Source organism: Taudactylus pleione, unplaced genomic scaffold (genome assembly GCF_031769625.1).
Source record: "Taudactylus pleione unplaced genomic scaffold, aTauple2 ptg001041l, whole genome shotgun sequence".
Classification (NCBI taxonomy): Eukaryota; Metazoa; Chordata; class Amphibia; order Anura; family Myobatrachidae; genus Taudactylus; species Taudactylus pleione.
Genome location: NW_028285442.1, coordinates 2,001,023 through 2,017,959, shown reverse-complemented (window position 1 = coordinate 2,017,959; position 16,937 = coordinate 2,001,023). Strand labels below are relative to the sequence as shown.

At 39.6% G+C, this 16,937-nt stretch overlaps 1 protein-coding gene across 12 annotated transcripts in view; it reads right to left on the bottom strand.

Moving 5' to 3' along the window:
• Window positions 1-16,937, bottom strand: part of KTN1 (kinectin 1) — a 168,407-nt gene that overhangs the window by 82,113 nt on the left and 69,357 nt on the right. For all 12 annotated transcript variants that reach the window (XM_088461377.1, XM_088461381.1, XM_088461372.1 and 9 more), the window contains exons 6-8: window positions 16,750-16,863; window positions 14,419-14,559; window positions 4,085-4,191 (exon numbers count right to left, since the gene is read on the bottom strand). In XM_088461377.1, coding sequence (XP_088317503.1) covers window positions 4,085-4,191; window positions 14,419-14,559; window positions 16,750-16,863 — 362 coding nt within the window. The remainder of the gene's footprint in view (window positions 1-4,084; window positions 4,192-14,418; window positions 14,560-16,749; window positions 16,864-16,937) is intronic.

Genomic DNA, 16,937 nt, shown 5'->3' with positions numbered 1-16,937 from the left:
AGTAATTTAGTCTAACAGTAATAAAACAGTTATAAAAGCTATTAAAAAAAAGATGCAGATTTGTTTAATGCTTCATTTTTGCAGTCTACGGTGTTCTATGGGATAATTACTCCCAAACCTAAGCATTCAGTCAAACCCAGTTGCGAAACATCACATTACTGGGGTCCAGCATTCACGCAGTCCCAATGGATCCTTACAGTTGTGGTGTCTCCTGTGCTGCTCAGTTGGGTCATATGTGCTCCCACCTGAAGGGCTTGTCGGTGGGCAACACGCTGGTTGTCTTAAAAAAAAAAATCAGACAGTCTGCAGTAATGAAGAGAGTGTGACAGGCATAGTACAGTCATCCTGGCCGCTAATCTTTTTGCAGACTTTTTGCTGGTTTAAAAGATAGGGGGACCCCTACGCAAATTTTTTCCCCCCTATTTTTAAAACCAGGACAGGCTCAGCAGCCCAGTGATGGATCCTAATATATGGGGTAACCCTACTCGTTTTTTACCCCGTATTTTTAGGAACCGGGACTGGCTGAGCAGCCCGACGCTGGTTATGCCTTTTGGGGGGCGGACCTTTATTTTATATTAACCCTTTACATAGTGTTTACATGCAGAAACACTCACAAATCACACTGATCTATGTATGTTTCTGCCCAGCTCACAGCTCAGGAGATGGTCTATTTGAAACTTCAATTTAGCTGCGAGTTTGCTACAATTACACCCAAGATTGTAATCTCGAATCTTGGTAAATCCAGAGTTGCATCTTTTTCATGAAAAGTATTTCAGAGTTTGACCAATGGTGAGTTCATTTGCGTTTGCAATCTCCCCCGAGTTTATCAGTGAAAAGAGCGAAAACTCTCCTGAGGTTGCCTTTAGTAAATTTGCGAGTTGAAAAAAACGCCTAAACTCACCCGAGATTGCAATCTCGGACCAACACGCATCTTAGTAAATTTATCCCTTAGTGCCAACAGACCTGGGGCTGGCTAAAACCATTGTTGGGGGACCCCCTCTCTATGGGTACCCCCCTTTCTGGTTCCACCAGACCAGAAAGGCAAAGCCCAGTGCTGGTTACCTTGAAATTAGGGGCATGGCGTCTCCATTCATGATGGTCCAGTTGGTCAGACAATAGTCAGTTGGTTAGTTGGATGGTGTATGGCTATCTACTACATGTGAAAAAGTTTAAATAAAGGTGTGGAGAAACTTCTCCTTGTTCTGCAGGCACAGTCTCTTTACTGTCGTTGGCCAGGTGTGAAGTAAACTCAATAGCCGACTTTGTTGCCATCTGCCATATTTGCCCAATATCGCTCATCACAGGCTGCTTACATGGAGAATTATTAAATTTTGATAGTTAGCTCATGACTTCATTGGGGTGCAGATGTTTTGCCATGTAGTAGATAACTAAATAATGGAAAGAGTCCGCACAAGCAATATCAAAGTTCTTTAGGAGGATGACATGTAGAATATCGAATAAAGTAATATATACCAACATAATGGTCTATCTTTTACAATAAATTCTGGATGACACTAGGTTGGTGGTGCGCCCACAAAAATTTGTGCAGTACACATGTGAAAAAGTTTAAGTAAAGAACAAAAACTAGAAAAAAAGACAAATATGTCTGTGTGGGCGCACTCTTATAACAGATTATGGAGATAATAAATAGAAGAAATTAAAACTTAACTTTTATTTTTTAAATGTACTAAAAGAAATTCTCTTCAGTATGACATATCACATTTAATAATAAATCAGCATATTGATCCAATGATCAAAAAATTCAGAGAAAGGAATAACAATTCCAGGTGATACAGAGTAATTATAACTTGCATAGAAGAGCCTATAATATTAATGTAAAAGACAGAATCTAGGTCTTATCCACATTGATCAGTATGCAAAACAAGCAATGGTATATAATGTTAGTAATAAGCCAATGCCTATATGCAAAATGCAGGAAAATTGGCGAAGATTAATACTAAAATGAAAGGATCTCTAAGGTCCTGTTACTATAATTAAAGTCCACAGTGGACACAGAGACACCACATACAGCAAATACAGATTCTGACTGACAAAAATAAATAAATGAATATCAAATGATTATCAACAGGACTGATATATATAGTTTCAGTCAGTCTGACAGATACTATCGTAAACCCAGTTTCAACTCTCCCAATGTTAGTGACAGATATCATAATAAAGACACACTTCAATATGACAAATATGTGTCATATCCAGGTACCATCTGGGAGCAGACCAGTGCGGAATCAACCCAATTGATGTCTGAGAAATAAATAATTGAGTGTTGTGTCAGAAGTCACATGATAAGAGGAAAACAGTAAGGTCTGAGGTGAGAAAATGCCCTAAGTCACTTCTACTGTTCCCAGTCAATCAAACTTGGAATGAGAGAGTGACAGTGGCGCTGCCTCAGATGAACCAACAGAAAAGCACTTCTGCTTTCTGAGATGTAGCTGCGTCTGAGCCCTGATACCAATTGGGCATTGCAGGGGAAGTCACATGCTAAGGACTCAGATGAGAGAGCGCATCTGAGCAATAGTGAAAGTACCTGTGTCAGAACCGGCAGTGCTGAGATGTTGTGTGTGTGAGATCCGGGAGCTAAATGTTTCATCTGAGGCAACGCAACTGTCACTCTCTCATTCCCAGTTTGATTGACTGGGAACAGTAGAAGTGACTTAGTGCGTTTTCTCACCTCAGACCTTACTGTTTTCCTCATATCATGTGACTTCTGACACAACACTCTATTTCTCAGACATCAATTGGGTTGATTCCGCACTGGTCTGCTCCCAGATGGTACCTGGATATGACACATATTTGTCATATTGAAGTGTGTCTTTATTATGATATCTGTCACTAACATTGGGAGAGTTGAAACTGGGTTTACGATAGTATCTGTCAGACTGACTGAAACTATATATATCAGTCCTGTTGATAATCATTTGATATTCATTTATTTATTTTTGTCAGTCAGAATCTGTATTTGCTGTATGTGGTGTCTCTGTGTCCACTGTGGACTTTAATTATAGTAACAGGACCTTAGAGATCCTTTCATTTTAGTATTAATCTTCACCAATTTTCCTGCATTTTGCATATAGGCATTGGCTTATTACTAACATTATATACCATTGCTTGTTTTGCATACTGATCAATGTGGATAAGACCTAGATTCGGTCTTTTACATTAATATTATAGGCTCTTCTATGCAAGTTATAATTACTCTGTATCACCTGGAATTGTTATTCCTTTCTCTGAATTTTTTGATCATTGGATCAATATGCTGATTTATTATTAAATGTGATATGTCATACTGAAGAGAATTTCTTTTAGTACATTTAAAAAATAAAAGTTAAGTTTTAATTTCTTCTATTTATTATCTCCATAATCTGTTATAAGAGTGCGCCCACACAGACATATTTGTCTTTTTTCTAGTTTTTGTTCTTTACTTAAACTTTTTCACATATGTACTGCACAAATTTTTGTGGGCGCACCACCAACCTAGTGTCATCCAGAATTTATTGTAAAAGATAGACCATTATGTTGGTATATATTACTTTATTCGATATTCTACATGTCATCTTCCTAAAGAACTTTGATATTGCTTGTGCGGACTCTTTCCATTATTTCATTATCTACTACATGACAAAACATCTGCACCCCAATGAAGTCATCAGCTAACTATCAAAATTTAATAATTCTCCATGTAAGCAGCCTGTGATAAGCGATATTGGGCAAATATGGCAGATGGCAACAAAGTCGGCTATTGAGTTTACTTCACACCTGGCCAACGACAGTAAAGAGACTGTGCCTGCAGAACAAGGAGAAGTTTCTCCACACCATCAATGGAAAAAAGATAGACCATTTCTCCAGGCTACTGACCACATCAGGGGCTTCTCCTAACACAGAACATAAATCTGCAGACAGATGCGTTCTGGTCACCTATGGCCATGTGAGCACAGGGTAGGGTGCTGGTCATGAAGGAGCCTCATTAGAACAATGGGTAGCTATAGTTCTTACTGTGTATGCAAATATTATGTATTTTAAGACATAAAAGCAGATATTACATACAAAAACAGAAGAAAGGACATACTTGCTTTCCATTTGGTTGGTGGCCGAGCTCACAGCATCTCTGAGGATACCATTCTCCTGTTTCAGGTGAGCAAGCTGGCTTTCCAACTGCTCGCGGACCTGCTGAAACTAAACAAATACCACAAATTAAGTCCTTTCATGCGATAATGTTATGTACGTATACAAAACCAGTTTCATTTACAGAAACTCAGCAACAAGCCACTGTTATATAACACCATATTGCAAGTCTTAAAAGGACGACAAACACCAATGTAGACATCTTCATACATGGAGAATACTGGTAAAACATACGTGTGTGTGTGTGTGTGTGTCCCTTGTGCCGCTAAAAACAGCTCTGACCCGTCGAGACAAGGACTTCACAAGGTGACCTGTGGTGTCTGGCACCAACACGATAAGTTGCGAGGCGGGGGCCTCAATGGCTCAAATTTGTTTTTCGAGCACATCTCAACAGATGCACCGTTTGACTTAGATCTAGGGAATTTGGAGGCCCAACACCTTGAACTCTGTCATGTTCCTCAAACCATTCTTGAACAATGTTTGCAGTGTGGCAGGGAGCATGCTGAAAGAGGCCACTGCCATTAGGGAACACCATTGCCATGAAGTGGTATACTTCATCTGAATGTAAGCTCTTACGAGCAGGGCCCTCTACCCTCTTGTGCTTCTCCCTACTTTAGTTTCATCTACTTCTTACTCACCACTAGGGCACCTAACACTTGATTGCTTATGCTCTGTTGCTTATCTGGGTGTTATGGTCGCTAATGTAGCAATATATATTATCCATGTCCTGGTCCTGTATTGTATTGTTCTGTAAGTCGCTTGTCTACAATTTATATACTTTGTAAGGCGCTGCGGAACACTTGTGGCGCCATATAAATAAATGATAATAATAATAATCTGCAGCAATGTTTAGATAGGTGGTACATGTCAAAGTAACATCCACATGAAGGCCAGGATCCAATGTTTCCCAGCAGAACATTGTCAAGTGCATCCTAGCGCATCTCTTCCCCAGGTAAACGATGCACAGGCACCCGGCCGTCCGCATTTTGTAAAAGAAAACTTAATTCATCAGACCAGGCACCATCTTCCATAGCTCCATGCTCCAGGTCTGATGCTCACGTGCCATTTGTAGGCACTTTCGACAGTGGTCACAGGGGTCAACATGGGCACTCTGACCGGCCTGAGGCTATACAGCCAGCAGCGATGCACGGTGTGTTCTGACCCCTTATTATCATAGCCAGCATTAAAGATTTAAGCAATTTGTGCTACAGTAGCTGCTGTGTATGATAGAACCAGATAGCCATTGTCCTCATGCACATCAATGGGCCTGTCGCTGGCTCACCGGTTGGTCCTTCCTTGGACCACTTTTGGTAGATACTAACCACTGCATACTGGTAACATTCCACTATATCTGCAGTTTTGAAGATGCTCTGACCCAGTCATCTAGCCATCACAATTTGACCTTTGTCAAAGTCACTCAGATCCTTACGCTTGCCAATTTTTCCTGCTTCCAACACATCAACGTCAAGAACAGAGTGTTCATCTTCTGCCTAATATATCCCCACCCCTTGTCAGGTACAATTGTAACAAAACAATCAATATCATTAACTACACCTGTTAAGGGTCACAATTGCTGTGCATAAACAGGGGGGGGGGGGGGGGAGTGATTCATGTAAACAATTATTGTCTGTTATTTATGTTTAATCAAAAAATCTTCAGGTTTTTTTTATTGACATTTCAGAAAATTTTTGTTCATCAGTTCTGAAAAAAAATCAATTGTATGATTTCCATGAAGAAAATAAAATGTGAAAAATGTCCAAATGGTTGAATCCTTTTTAAAGCTGTTGTACATGAAAATGTCCATTAACTGTACAGTAGAAAAAAAAAAAGACAGCAAGCTGGGACAACTTTAAACTAAAATATTCAAGTATATTTAAATGTGGAAGCTACAGGATGTTTCAACATTAATAGAAAAAAAAGTGTTTTTTTATTTTTATTGTTTAAGATTTATTTGATATCTAAAGCTCACAGCTGAATTACAGTAATTATTCAACCTCAGTAATTTTTTCATGCCAACCAGGGGGGTAGCCAGAAGGTTGTTGCCCCATAGCAATATTGAGACGGAGCCCCCATCCCAATTCTTCAAGAAAGAAAGCTCATCCCAGCAATTGTTAATTTCATGTCACATAGTAGTGCCCTAAATCTGGTTATGCCCCATAGTAGTGCCTTAAATATGGTTATGCCCCATGAGTGCTCTAAATATGGTTATGCCCAATGAGTGCTCTAAATATGGTTACGCCCCATAGTAGTGCCCTAAATATGGTTATGCCCCATAGAAGTGCCCTAAATATGGTTATGCCCCATAGTAGTGCCCTAGATATTATTCCCCATAATAGTGCCCTAGAAATTTTCATGCCCCACAGTAGTGCCCTAGATATTATGCCCCATAATAGTGCCCTAGTTCACATTATACCACACAATGCTCCTAGTTCATATTATACCACACTGTAGTGCCCCATTGTTCACAATACAACACACTGTAGTACCCCCCAGTTTAGAATATGCCACACAGTGACCGCAGTACATATTATGCCAGGGCTTGACAATTTTTTCTAAATTCTAGGATCCAGGATGAAATTGTAGGAGCCAGACCACCGCCCCCCCAAAAAAATTACAGGAGTGAGTAAGGAGCACAGCTCTGTGTGTTATGCAACCTTTATACACACTATACTAGTCCACAAAATGGTCACAGTTGAATGGATACAGTAAAATGGAGGCTCCCTCGCTGCTCTGCACAGCTCCCCTGCTCCACCATCCAGTAATAACGGACTACATTTCACATAAAATAATGGTGCCAGAAAGTACAACAAAACCCCTCCCCTCATGGTCACACCACTATCCCTCTGAAGCCGCTCTGCAATCCCTGGCCACGCATAGACCCTACTACCGGAGAGCTCTATGCAGCCGGAGATAGGAGACAGTAAACAGCCAGGATGAACAGGAGGATCAGCGTAGACTGGGACAGACAACAGGGATCAGAGCAGGCCAAGAAGGAGAGGAGTCATCAGCGCAGGCCGGGACTGACACAGGCACAACAGTCACCACAGGCAACACTCTGCACATGCACTCCAGTGCATGATATGAACACCGCAGTACTATAGGCACGAACTCCGCCAGAGCTGATGAGGATCTGCTTCCTCCCTCACTGCAAAATCTGGTAGCCAGGCAGCAAAAATCTGGAAGCCATGGCGACCTGGCCCCTGGTATTTGTCGAGCCCTGTATTATGCCACATTAAAGTACCTGCTGACATAACAGAAAAGTCATGGAATAGCCATGACTTGTTTATTTTCCTGTGTCTGTTCCTGTAAACCAATGCATCACCTTTTCTCTTCTACTTTCATAAAGTAATTATAAAAGGGGGAAGGTGCCAAGGTGACAAATATTACGCTGTCCAGTTACATGGCCCATCTGATTGCCTTGTCTCCCAGAGCCTATGACTTGGCACATAGAGTAGTGTATTTAGAGGGAGGACACGGGTTATATAAAGATGCATATCTATGCACACACACACCTACGTGGAAGGATGTCTCAGGACACCATCTGCTCTCAGCTTACACTCTGCTTTGGTATTGGAAGGGAGCAGAGCGACAGTTCAATCCAAAGCTATAAATGAAAGATCTGTGGAGTTATTTAAAGCAGTAGCAGGGTTAGACCTGGCACCAATAAGGAGTAGATGACAAGGCAATATAGGGAAATGCAGAACACGTATTACATTGAAATGTCTGGCATGGTGCTAATAAGCTAGGCCATTAGATACCAGGGATTGATATCTAATGAGGATTTGCTAGAGAGTTTCCCAGATAAATGTGCAGGATTATACAAAACATATGATAAAAGGTTAATTCTCAAAGCAGATAATTGCAGGACTAGCAAAAAGAAGGGGCTGTGATCCCACATCTCACCTAAATGTGCTCAGTAGTTGCTCTTGTGGGTGGTTGTCAGTGTTCTCTGGAATTATTTTAAAATATCTCTTTATGGAGATTCAGAATTAGAACCTCTCTTCTATATATAGGAGTACTACTGCTGACCCCAACTGTGTAGTATGAGAAGGGGGTAACTTACTCCGTGCACAAGAACCTCTCTTCTATATATAGGAGTGCTACTATACTGACCCCAACTGTGTAGTATGAAAAGAAGGGGGTAACTTACTCCATGCACAAGAAACTCTCTTCTATATATAGGAGTGCTACTACTGACCCCAACTGTGTAGTATGATAAGAAGGGGGTAACTTACTACGTGCACAAGAACCGCTCTTCTATATATAGGAGTGTTACTACTGACCCCAACTGTGTAGTATGAGAAGAAGGGGGTAACTTACTCAGTGCACAAGAATCTCTCTTCTATATATAGGAGTACTACTACTGACCCCAACTGTGTAGTATGAAAAGACGGGGGTAACTTACTCCGTGCACAAGAATCTCTCTTCTATATATAGGAGTGCTACTACTGACCCCAACTGTGTAGTATGAAAAGAAGGGGGTAACTTACTCCGTGCACAAGAATCTCTCTTCTATATATAGGAGTGCTACTATACAGACCCCAACTGTGTAGTATGAAAAGAAGGGGGTAACTTACTCCGTGCCCAAGAACCTCTCTTCTATATATAGGAGTACTACTGCTGACCCCAACTGTGTAGTATGAAAAGAAGGGGGTAACTTACTCCGTGCACAAGAACCTTTTTGAAGAAATTACTTTTTCTTCTATTTTTCTTTTATCCTTTTTTTTAGTTCATACAGAGTTTGTGTTTCTGAATAGAGGGAAATGGTTGCCTCAATTTTTAAAAAATATAACCTTTATTGTTTATTAATAAAATATTCTAAACATTAAAGCAATAAGAGCAAAATATTAAAAAAGACAGAAAGAAAAGTTACTACAAACACCTAAAAAATCTGGCACTGCACCTCCTAGGTACCAGTGTATAAAAACTTTTCTGACTGCTGCCTAGAAAACAGAGGTGGGAAATATATTCACCCACCAAATATATACACAAGATAAACAGAAAAGGCTAGTTCAAGACGCTGTCAGATAATTAAATTTAATTGTATAAAAATTATAAAATATCACATAGCAATTGCATCAATATAAAACATAGTACAATAAAAAAATTTATTTCCACTTTCTCAATCAGGATTTATATATATGTCTGTAAAAATCACTAAGAAAAGACTTTTTCACATTTTACACTAACTCCAAGTGGTTGTGTCTAACCAAGCAGTAACAGTTAATAATCTGTATCTACTTGTGTAGACAAATTGTATCCACAGAGTTTTTTTTAGAATTGACAAATATTTGATTTAGTTAGATACTTCATATAGAAGGATACATAAAAACTAGGGTAAGTGCTGAAATTCTCCAATTTAATAGTGCTGAGTCTCCTAAGGAAGCCACCGAGACAATTTGAGGCGGAGAAACGCGTAAAGCCTTTTTTTCTGTCTTTGGAAGTGCTGACCGGTCAACACCAACACTACCCCTCCGGGCTGTGTATAACCTGTGCTGCGGACAGAGTGCGGGAGCAGCGAGACACCAACATTAGCACCCCGAGCTGAGTACAACTCGTGCCGTGGACGCAGAAGAGACATTACTACCATATATTGCCACTGTTTTCTAGCCTTTTGGCTGTGCACAATGTGTGCCGCAAACTGGGAACGGCAGGGGTGAAATATAAACATCTTTTTTACCTTTTCACTGCCTACCAGCCGTACATACTAAGTGCAGCATTGTGCGAGTGACGGTACATCAAGAACTGCCAAACTATGTCAGTACCGGGTTATTCTTTATATCAGTGGATGCATTAATTGTGAAAACAATTATCTTGCTATTGTAGATAATAGACTATATATAAGAAACAAATCAACCACCTGTCATCTCCCACATGATATTATATCAGACATAGACGGATATTCAATATGAAACGTTAACTTCACTGCCGAAGTTAACGTTTCATATCGGAGTTTTTTTCTGCGTTAAGTCTGGTGCGCGCTCCCGCTTATTCCCGTATTCAATATAAAATTAACGAAAATGGGAAACTCCGAAGTTGGATTTGCGTAAAGTTACGAATTTTTCCTTAAAATAATTGTAAGACCCCCCCTAAAGTTGTAAAAACATGGGGGAACACTATGGGTACCCCCGTTTTAGCCTTTAATTGAAAGTCGGGGATTTAAATAGCCGCAGCAGGTGTTTTTTTCCCGACATTGAAGAAGTATTGCAGAAGAGCACTTAGGTTATTTTTTTCGTTTAAGTAGTCCCATCAGATTTGGGGTACATGAAAATGGGTACTAGCATATTTTGATGTCCCTAAAGTAAGTTTTTTAAAATTTGCATTTGTGCACCTGCCGCTATAATTCTATTCTAGAAAACACCTGCCGCATACTTGCGGAATAGCCCTGAACCTATTTCTCTATTGTTTAACAATTTTTCCCCATTTTTTTTTTTTTGCACCCCAATTTTTAAGTAAATTTTTTGGGGTGTCCCTATTTTTTAAAAAAAAACTTTTTTTGACACAGTTCTTTTATAAATGTCATTCTCAGGGGTGCAGGCTATTTTTTTTTTAAGCCTGCACCCCTAAACCCCAATTCTGCACTTTTTTTCGACACCTATTCAATGATGAAAACTTATCACCGTTTTTTATCAAAGACTTGTCAAAACTGCGATAAGTCTTAGAAATTGAATAGGGTGTAAAAGTAAAACCTGCGATAATGACGTCATAATTGCGATATTAACGCAAAAACGATGTTATCGCACCCATATTGAATACCCCTGATAGTGAGGATTGAATTGTACTATTAAATTGGAGAATTTCAACACTAACTCTAGTTTTTTATGTATCCTTCTATATGAAGTGTCTAACAAAACCAAATATGTTTCAATTCTAAAACAAAAAAAACTGTAGATACAATGTGGCTACACAAGTGGATACATATTATTAACTGGGTTACTGCTCGGTTAGACACAACCACATGGAAATACAGTGTCAAATGTGAAAAATACTTTTATCAGTAAGAAAGAGAAGTTAGTTAGAAATAAGGGAATCTAAAATGAAATTAAATTGCCCGACTGTGGCACTTTATTGTTTATTCCTCCAATAGATTAATATATATTAAATGTATAAGTTACTGTATGTATGTGGATATGTAGTCACTTTTAATATAGTGGGTTGGTGAACTAGGCTTTTTGTATGTTGCCTTGCCTTTCTGTGACTAGATCTAGCTGTCAGTGTTGGTTTATGATGTTGCATTGTTTTGAAATTGTATCTTTCTTATACTCTGTAGTATTGTCCACTAGTTACAATTTAACAAGGATATTTCTTTTCTGTGGAAGTATCTTGCAGTTTACCAAGAGATTTTAAAGTACTAAAGTTTCTCAATGTATTTTATAACGTAATGTAATTCACAAATAAATAAGTGAATAATGCAACAGAGTATAAGAAGGATAAAATTGCAAAACAATGCAACATCATAAGCCAACAATGACAGCTAGATTTATTCACAGGGAGGACTTTAAACTGCAAGAATATTTATACAAACTGAGTTTCATAATGAAAAGCCCAGTAATTCAACAACTCACTATATTAAAGTCTACATATACACACATACAGCAATGCTGCATGTATCCACTACGCGGTATTACTGAGCGATTGCACGATTACGACATCGTAATCGTGCAATCGCTCAGTAATCGGGCACAAATCGCTCACATTAATGTCGAAAACGACCAACGATGCGTGCTCCTGCTGGTCGTTTACGACATCAATCATCGCCCGAACATGCTGGTCAACCCGACGATAATGTCAGGTTGAGCAAGTTAGGATTGATGCACCTACACTGAGTGACTGCTCGTTCAGTGTAGGCACAGCACAGACTGTGAAACAACTGCACGTTTACAATGTCGTAATCGTGCAGTCGTTTCAAAGTCTGCTAGTAGATGTGCCCCTTAACTTATACATTAGATATTAATCTATTGGAGAAATACAGAAGGTGCCACAGGCAACCAATTTAATTTTAGAGCCACTTATTTCTAACTAATTTCACTTTCTATTTTTTAATATTTAGCTCCATTTCCTTTAATGTTATTAGAATATTTTACGAAGACACAATAAAGGTTATACTTTAAAAATAATAAGGGTAAACATTTCCCTCTATTCAGAAATGCAAACTCTGTATGAACTAAAAATAAGATAATGAAAAAAATAAATAAGAAAAGCGATATCTTCAAAGGGTTGATGTGCACGGAGTAAGTTATCACCTTCTTTTTCTCATACTATCAATTGCAGTACACTAAGTGCATTGTCAGCAATATTTTCCAGGATTTTACTCCAATTTTAACACATTAATACATACTAAAATATGATGCAACTCTAGTGCCACGTAGTAGTTAGTGGGTTTAAACTGTAACCTCGGGCTGGGTACACAATTAACGATGTGTACCCAGCCAACCTGTCGTGTGACGGGAACCGACATCGCGACTGCACCCTCGTTGACGATGATGCCCATTGGACCTCCATGTAGGCCTGACGGGCGATGTCGCTGACGATGCGCGGCAGCGGGCATACTCAGTGACATAGGGGTATATTTACTGAAGTGACAGTTTTTAAGAAGTGGAGATGTTGCCGATAGCAACCAATCAGATTCTAGCTATTATCTTCTAGAGGGTGCTAGTTGAATGTTAAGTAGAATCTAATTGGTTGCTATTGGATACATTTCCACTTCTAAAAACTCTCACTTTAGTAAATACACTCCTTAGACTCCAACTGTAACACATAGAGAAGGTGAAAATCTAAATACCCTGGCAAAAAGGTGACAAGTACAAAACCGCCTATAAAAACTGAAAGAAATTAATAATGGTGTGGTGACCAACAACCAATCAGATCCTAGCAGCCATTGTTCTACTGCAGTTTAGACAAACAGTAGTAAGTGTCTGATTGGTTGGTAAGAGTAACATCACCTTTTCTCTACTTATCTACAAAAGTTTCATAGTTGTCCTCATATTGCCTTAAATATGAGACATTTTCTAATAAAACATCAGGAATATATCCCAGTAAGAAACACAAAACAAGCGAGAAGAGGGGAAAATAAAAGCAGGAACTGTAGTATAACTGTAAAAAACTGAAGACATCAGGGAAAGTACACATGTACTATGCTCAGAAGATATCAACGCTCAGCACTGTACACTTACAACCGATAGCCTAGGACAGTTGTTCTCAACTCCAGTCCTCCAGCAGGTCATGTTTTATGGATTTCTTTAATCATGCACAGGTGAGTTCATCTATTTTGCTGGGTCAGTATTTATTACACCCGTTTCCATTGAGGAAATCCTGAAAACATGACCTGTTGGGAGTATTTGATAACTGGACTTGAGAACCACTAGCATAGGATAGCAAAGAAAGCTATAAGTAATAGGCAAATGGACACACATATTACACAGTTATTATGGGTCATAGTTCTTCCTGTGATCGCTTAGAGCTTTATTCAGAGTTACACCATCAGTATACTCTGAACACATTTTTAAAACTGATGTACAAAAAAAAAGAAAAAATAAGATATACATACATACACACACACACACACACATAAATAAATAAATGTTATATGCTAAAGTTGGACCGGCACTCCTAACGCGTGTGTTTTATATATACATATATATATATACATATATATATATATATATATATATAAAACACACACACACACGTTAGGAGTGCCGGTCCAACTTTAGCATACAACATTTATATATATATATATATATATATATATATATATATATATATATATATATACATACACACACACACACACACACACACCACGTATCTGCACTCGAATCTTATTGGATGATTGTGTGCAACACCATATTAGCCATCACTTTGTCTACATAACACAATTGCTTGCGTGCACTTAAATGCCCTTAAGGTGATCATAAAAACAGTAACTAAAAATATCATTATTTTCAGTAGGTTATATATTTTAAGTGTGTGAGCAGGGCACGTGCTTTTCATGCCAGTATCTGAGCCTAAAGATCACCATGTAGAACAGAATTACAGATGTGCCACAGACGCACTTATCACCTGTGACAGCATGTAAAGACAACGAAGGCTAAGACATGTTCACACAGCAAGAATCAACAATGGATGTGTAACACAACCACAGAGAAACCTGTGGCACACCAGTTGCTGCACTACATTTCCAAACATATAAGGGCACAATAACCCCAACAGGATTCCACCCAAGCAGATCATGAACGCATAGAGAGTCTGCTTTGCTCTGTGCTGTCACTTCCTTACTTTAAGCTGCATTTGCTGGGCATCCTGGTAGCTGCTGTGTATCTTGCTTTGGAAAACCCCATGTTCCTTCTCCAGCAAGCTGATCCTCTCCCGTGCTTTTACTTCAACCAAGTTACATTTCTGCTTTTCTGCTAACAGCTCCTTAAATAAAGAGACACAATATAGGTTAGTCTAATAAAGAAGCATACAGAATACATTTCATGCAGGTGCAAGTACTAAACCCAGCACAGCAAATGGGCACCATGTCACCCACTATTATGGTGGCAACAACAATATAATCCAGAGGTTCCCAAACTCCACCATTACAGTCCAGGTTTTAAGGATATCCATGCTTGAGTCCAGATGGTTAAATCAAATTGACTGAGGTACTAATTAAGTCACCTGTGGTCAAGCATGGATGTCCTTAAAACGTGCACTGTAATGGTGGAGTTTGGGAACCTCTGCTATAATATATTCACCTACTAATAAAAAACATATAATATTTATATCAAACAGAATAACTAGACACAGGGGAGACTCAAACAGTGCTGATGTTCTGTGCATTAATACAACGCAGGAAATCTGACAGGGAAACCTCGCTGCTTTCTGTCCACAGCCCGCAGAGGGTTTCCTACGGTAATAACCTGCTATGTGGCAGCTGCAAAGCGCGCCAGCGTTTGGTAGAACTCCCCAAGGACGGTCAGAAAACACACATGGATTCTTGACTAAATCAGTTATTTCCAATAGGACATATCCCGCATAGAAATGACATATATAACTTACCATGAAGGTGCTGCGCACACAGCAAGTTATGGCTATACCCTTTACTCCCTATGTAACTCATCATAGATGCAAGAAATTACTGCTTAAAGGTGCAACCAAGTCTTATGATTAATTTCCGAATACATCCCTGCCAGTCCAGAACATGGTATGCGCCATACAGCTTTACTCTACAGTGCTATGTAACTGGGAACAATCACAGATAGAAAAGACAGCAGGGCTTTAATAAAACCAAGAAGTAAGAGAGCTGGGAATCTATAACAATGTGCCAGCCAGCAAACAGTCCATAACCACGAGAGAAATACAAATAATCACAACCAGGTATAGCGGAGAAATGGGTTCCTATCAAAATATAGACAGTAAAACGTTGACAATATCTAGATCAGTGGTCGCCAACCTTACTTGAGGTATGAGCTACTTTAGTAAAATGAAACCTCCTGAAGAGCTACTAAAATTGTAGAAAAAAAAATCTGGCTAATAACCGAACAATTGAAGGTTATTTAATGAAAATTAAAAAGAATATTTCACAGTAAACAACAACAATGCATTTAATTATTACAGTGATATCGTTGTAGTTTGTAAATAAAATTTTAGCACAGGCACATTTCACTGTTAATTACCGACTCCAAGGAGGTATGTGCAGTTGAGGAGCAAAAGATACTGTATAAGCAGGGCTGCTGTGTGATTTTCCGGCAGGGCTGGGCGGGAGTCAATCGCTCCGCTGTAGTGTAGACACCATGGGTGGAACCAAAGGGAAGCACGTCAGGTGAGGAGGTCACTTCCTCCTAGTTTACTCGGCAGCACTGCAGCTAGTATAGCCACCAAAATTAAGACCGCGAGCTGCCAGTAGCTACAGGTTGGAGACCACTGGTCTAGATAGACAACAGATGTTAGACAGACAATAAGTCGACATGGATGAAGGTCAACAGGGTCAAAATGACATCACAATGGCAGACACTAAAATGGTCGACACTTATTTTTTTTTTTGTTGGGTTAAGCACTAGAAGGGGGCGGGTAGTGTGAGGCACTAGAAGGGAGCGGGTAGTGTGAGGCTCTAGAAGGGGGCGGGTAGTGTGAGGCTCTAGAAGGGGGCGGGTAGGCACCAGGAGTGAGGGTTAGGGTGAAGATTAGGGTTAGAGAACAAAAAAAACACATACTGACCATTTTTGCGTTGACCTTTAGACTCTGTCGACTTTCATACATGTCAACCTTTACCGTGTCAACCTATTGTCCCTGTCGATCTATTGCCTGTCTAACATCTGTTGTCCATCTAGACATTGTCTATCTAATTCCGGTCTATCTTTTATACCAAACCCTGGAGAAATACCCATCACATCACAAACTGTGTGCTGCGGGAGGAACTAACCCCCACTCATTGCATGATGCAGAGATTACTCTCCTAATGGCAAGGGATCATACAGGACCATTGGGCCTAAAAGACTGGAAGGTGCCTGGAGGAAGTGCCACTGATGGCGTCACTCAGGCCTATGTGCATTCCTTCACTGTATATGTCATGTATAACAATTCATAAGACTCTCGCCAGCACGTTGGCCATGAGCAGGGATGGGTTACCTGTGACAGCTGCCTGCACTGATCCTTCACAAGAGCAGATTCATCTCTGGCAGCAGAAAGCAACTTCTCCTTTTCTTCTAACTGGATTAATGCAGCAGAATCTCCTTTGTAAGCCTAAGAAGAAGAATTTCCAATAGAGAATACATTTAAGTGCTTCATACAGACCTTTGTTATAAAATGCAAATGAA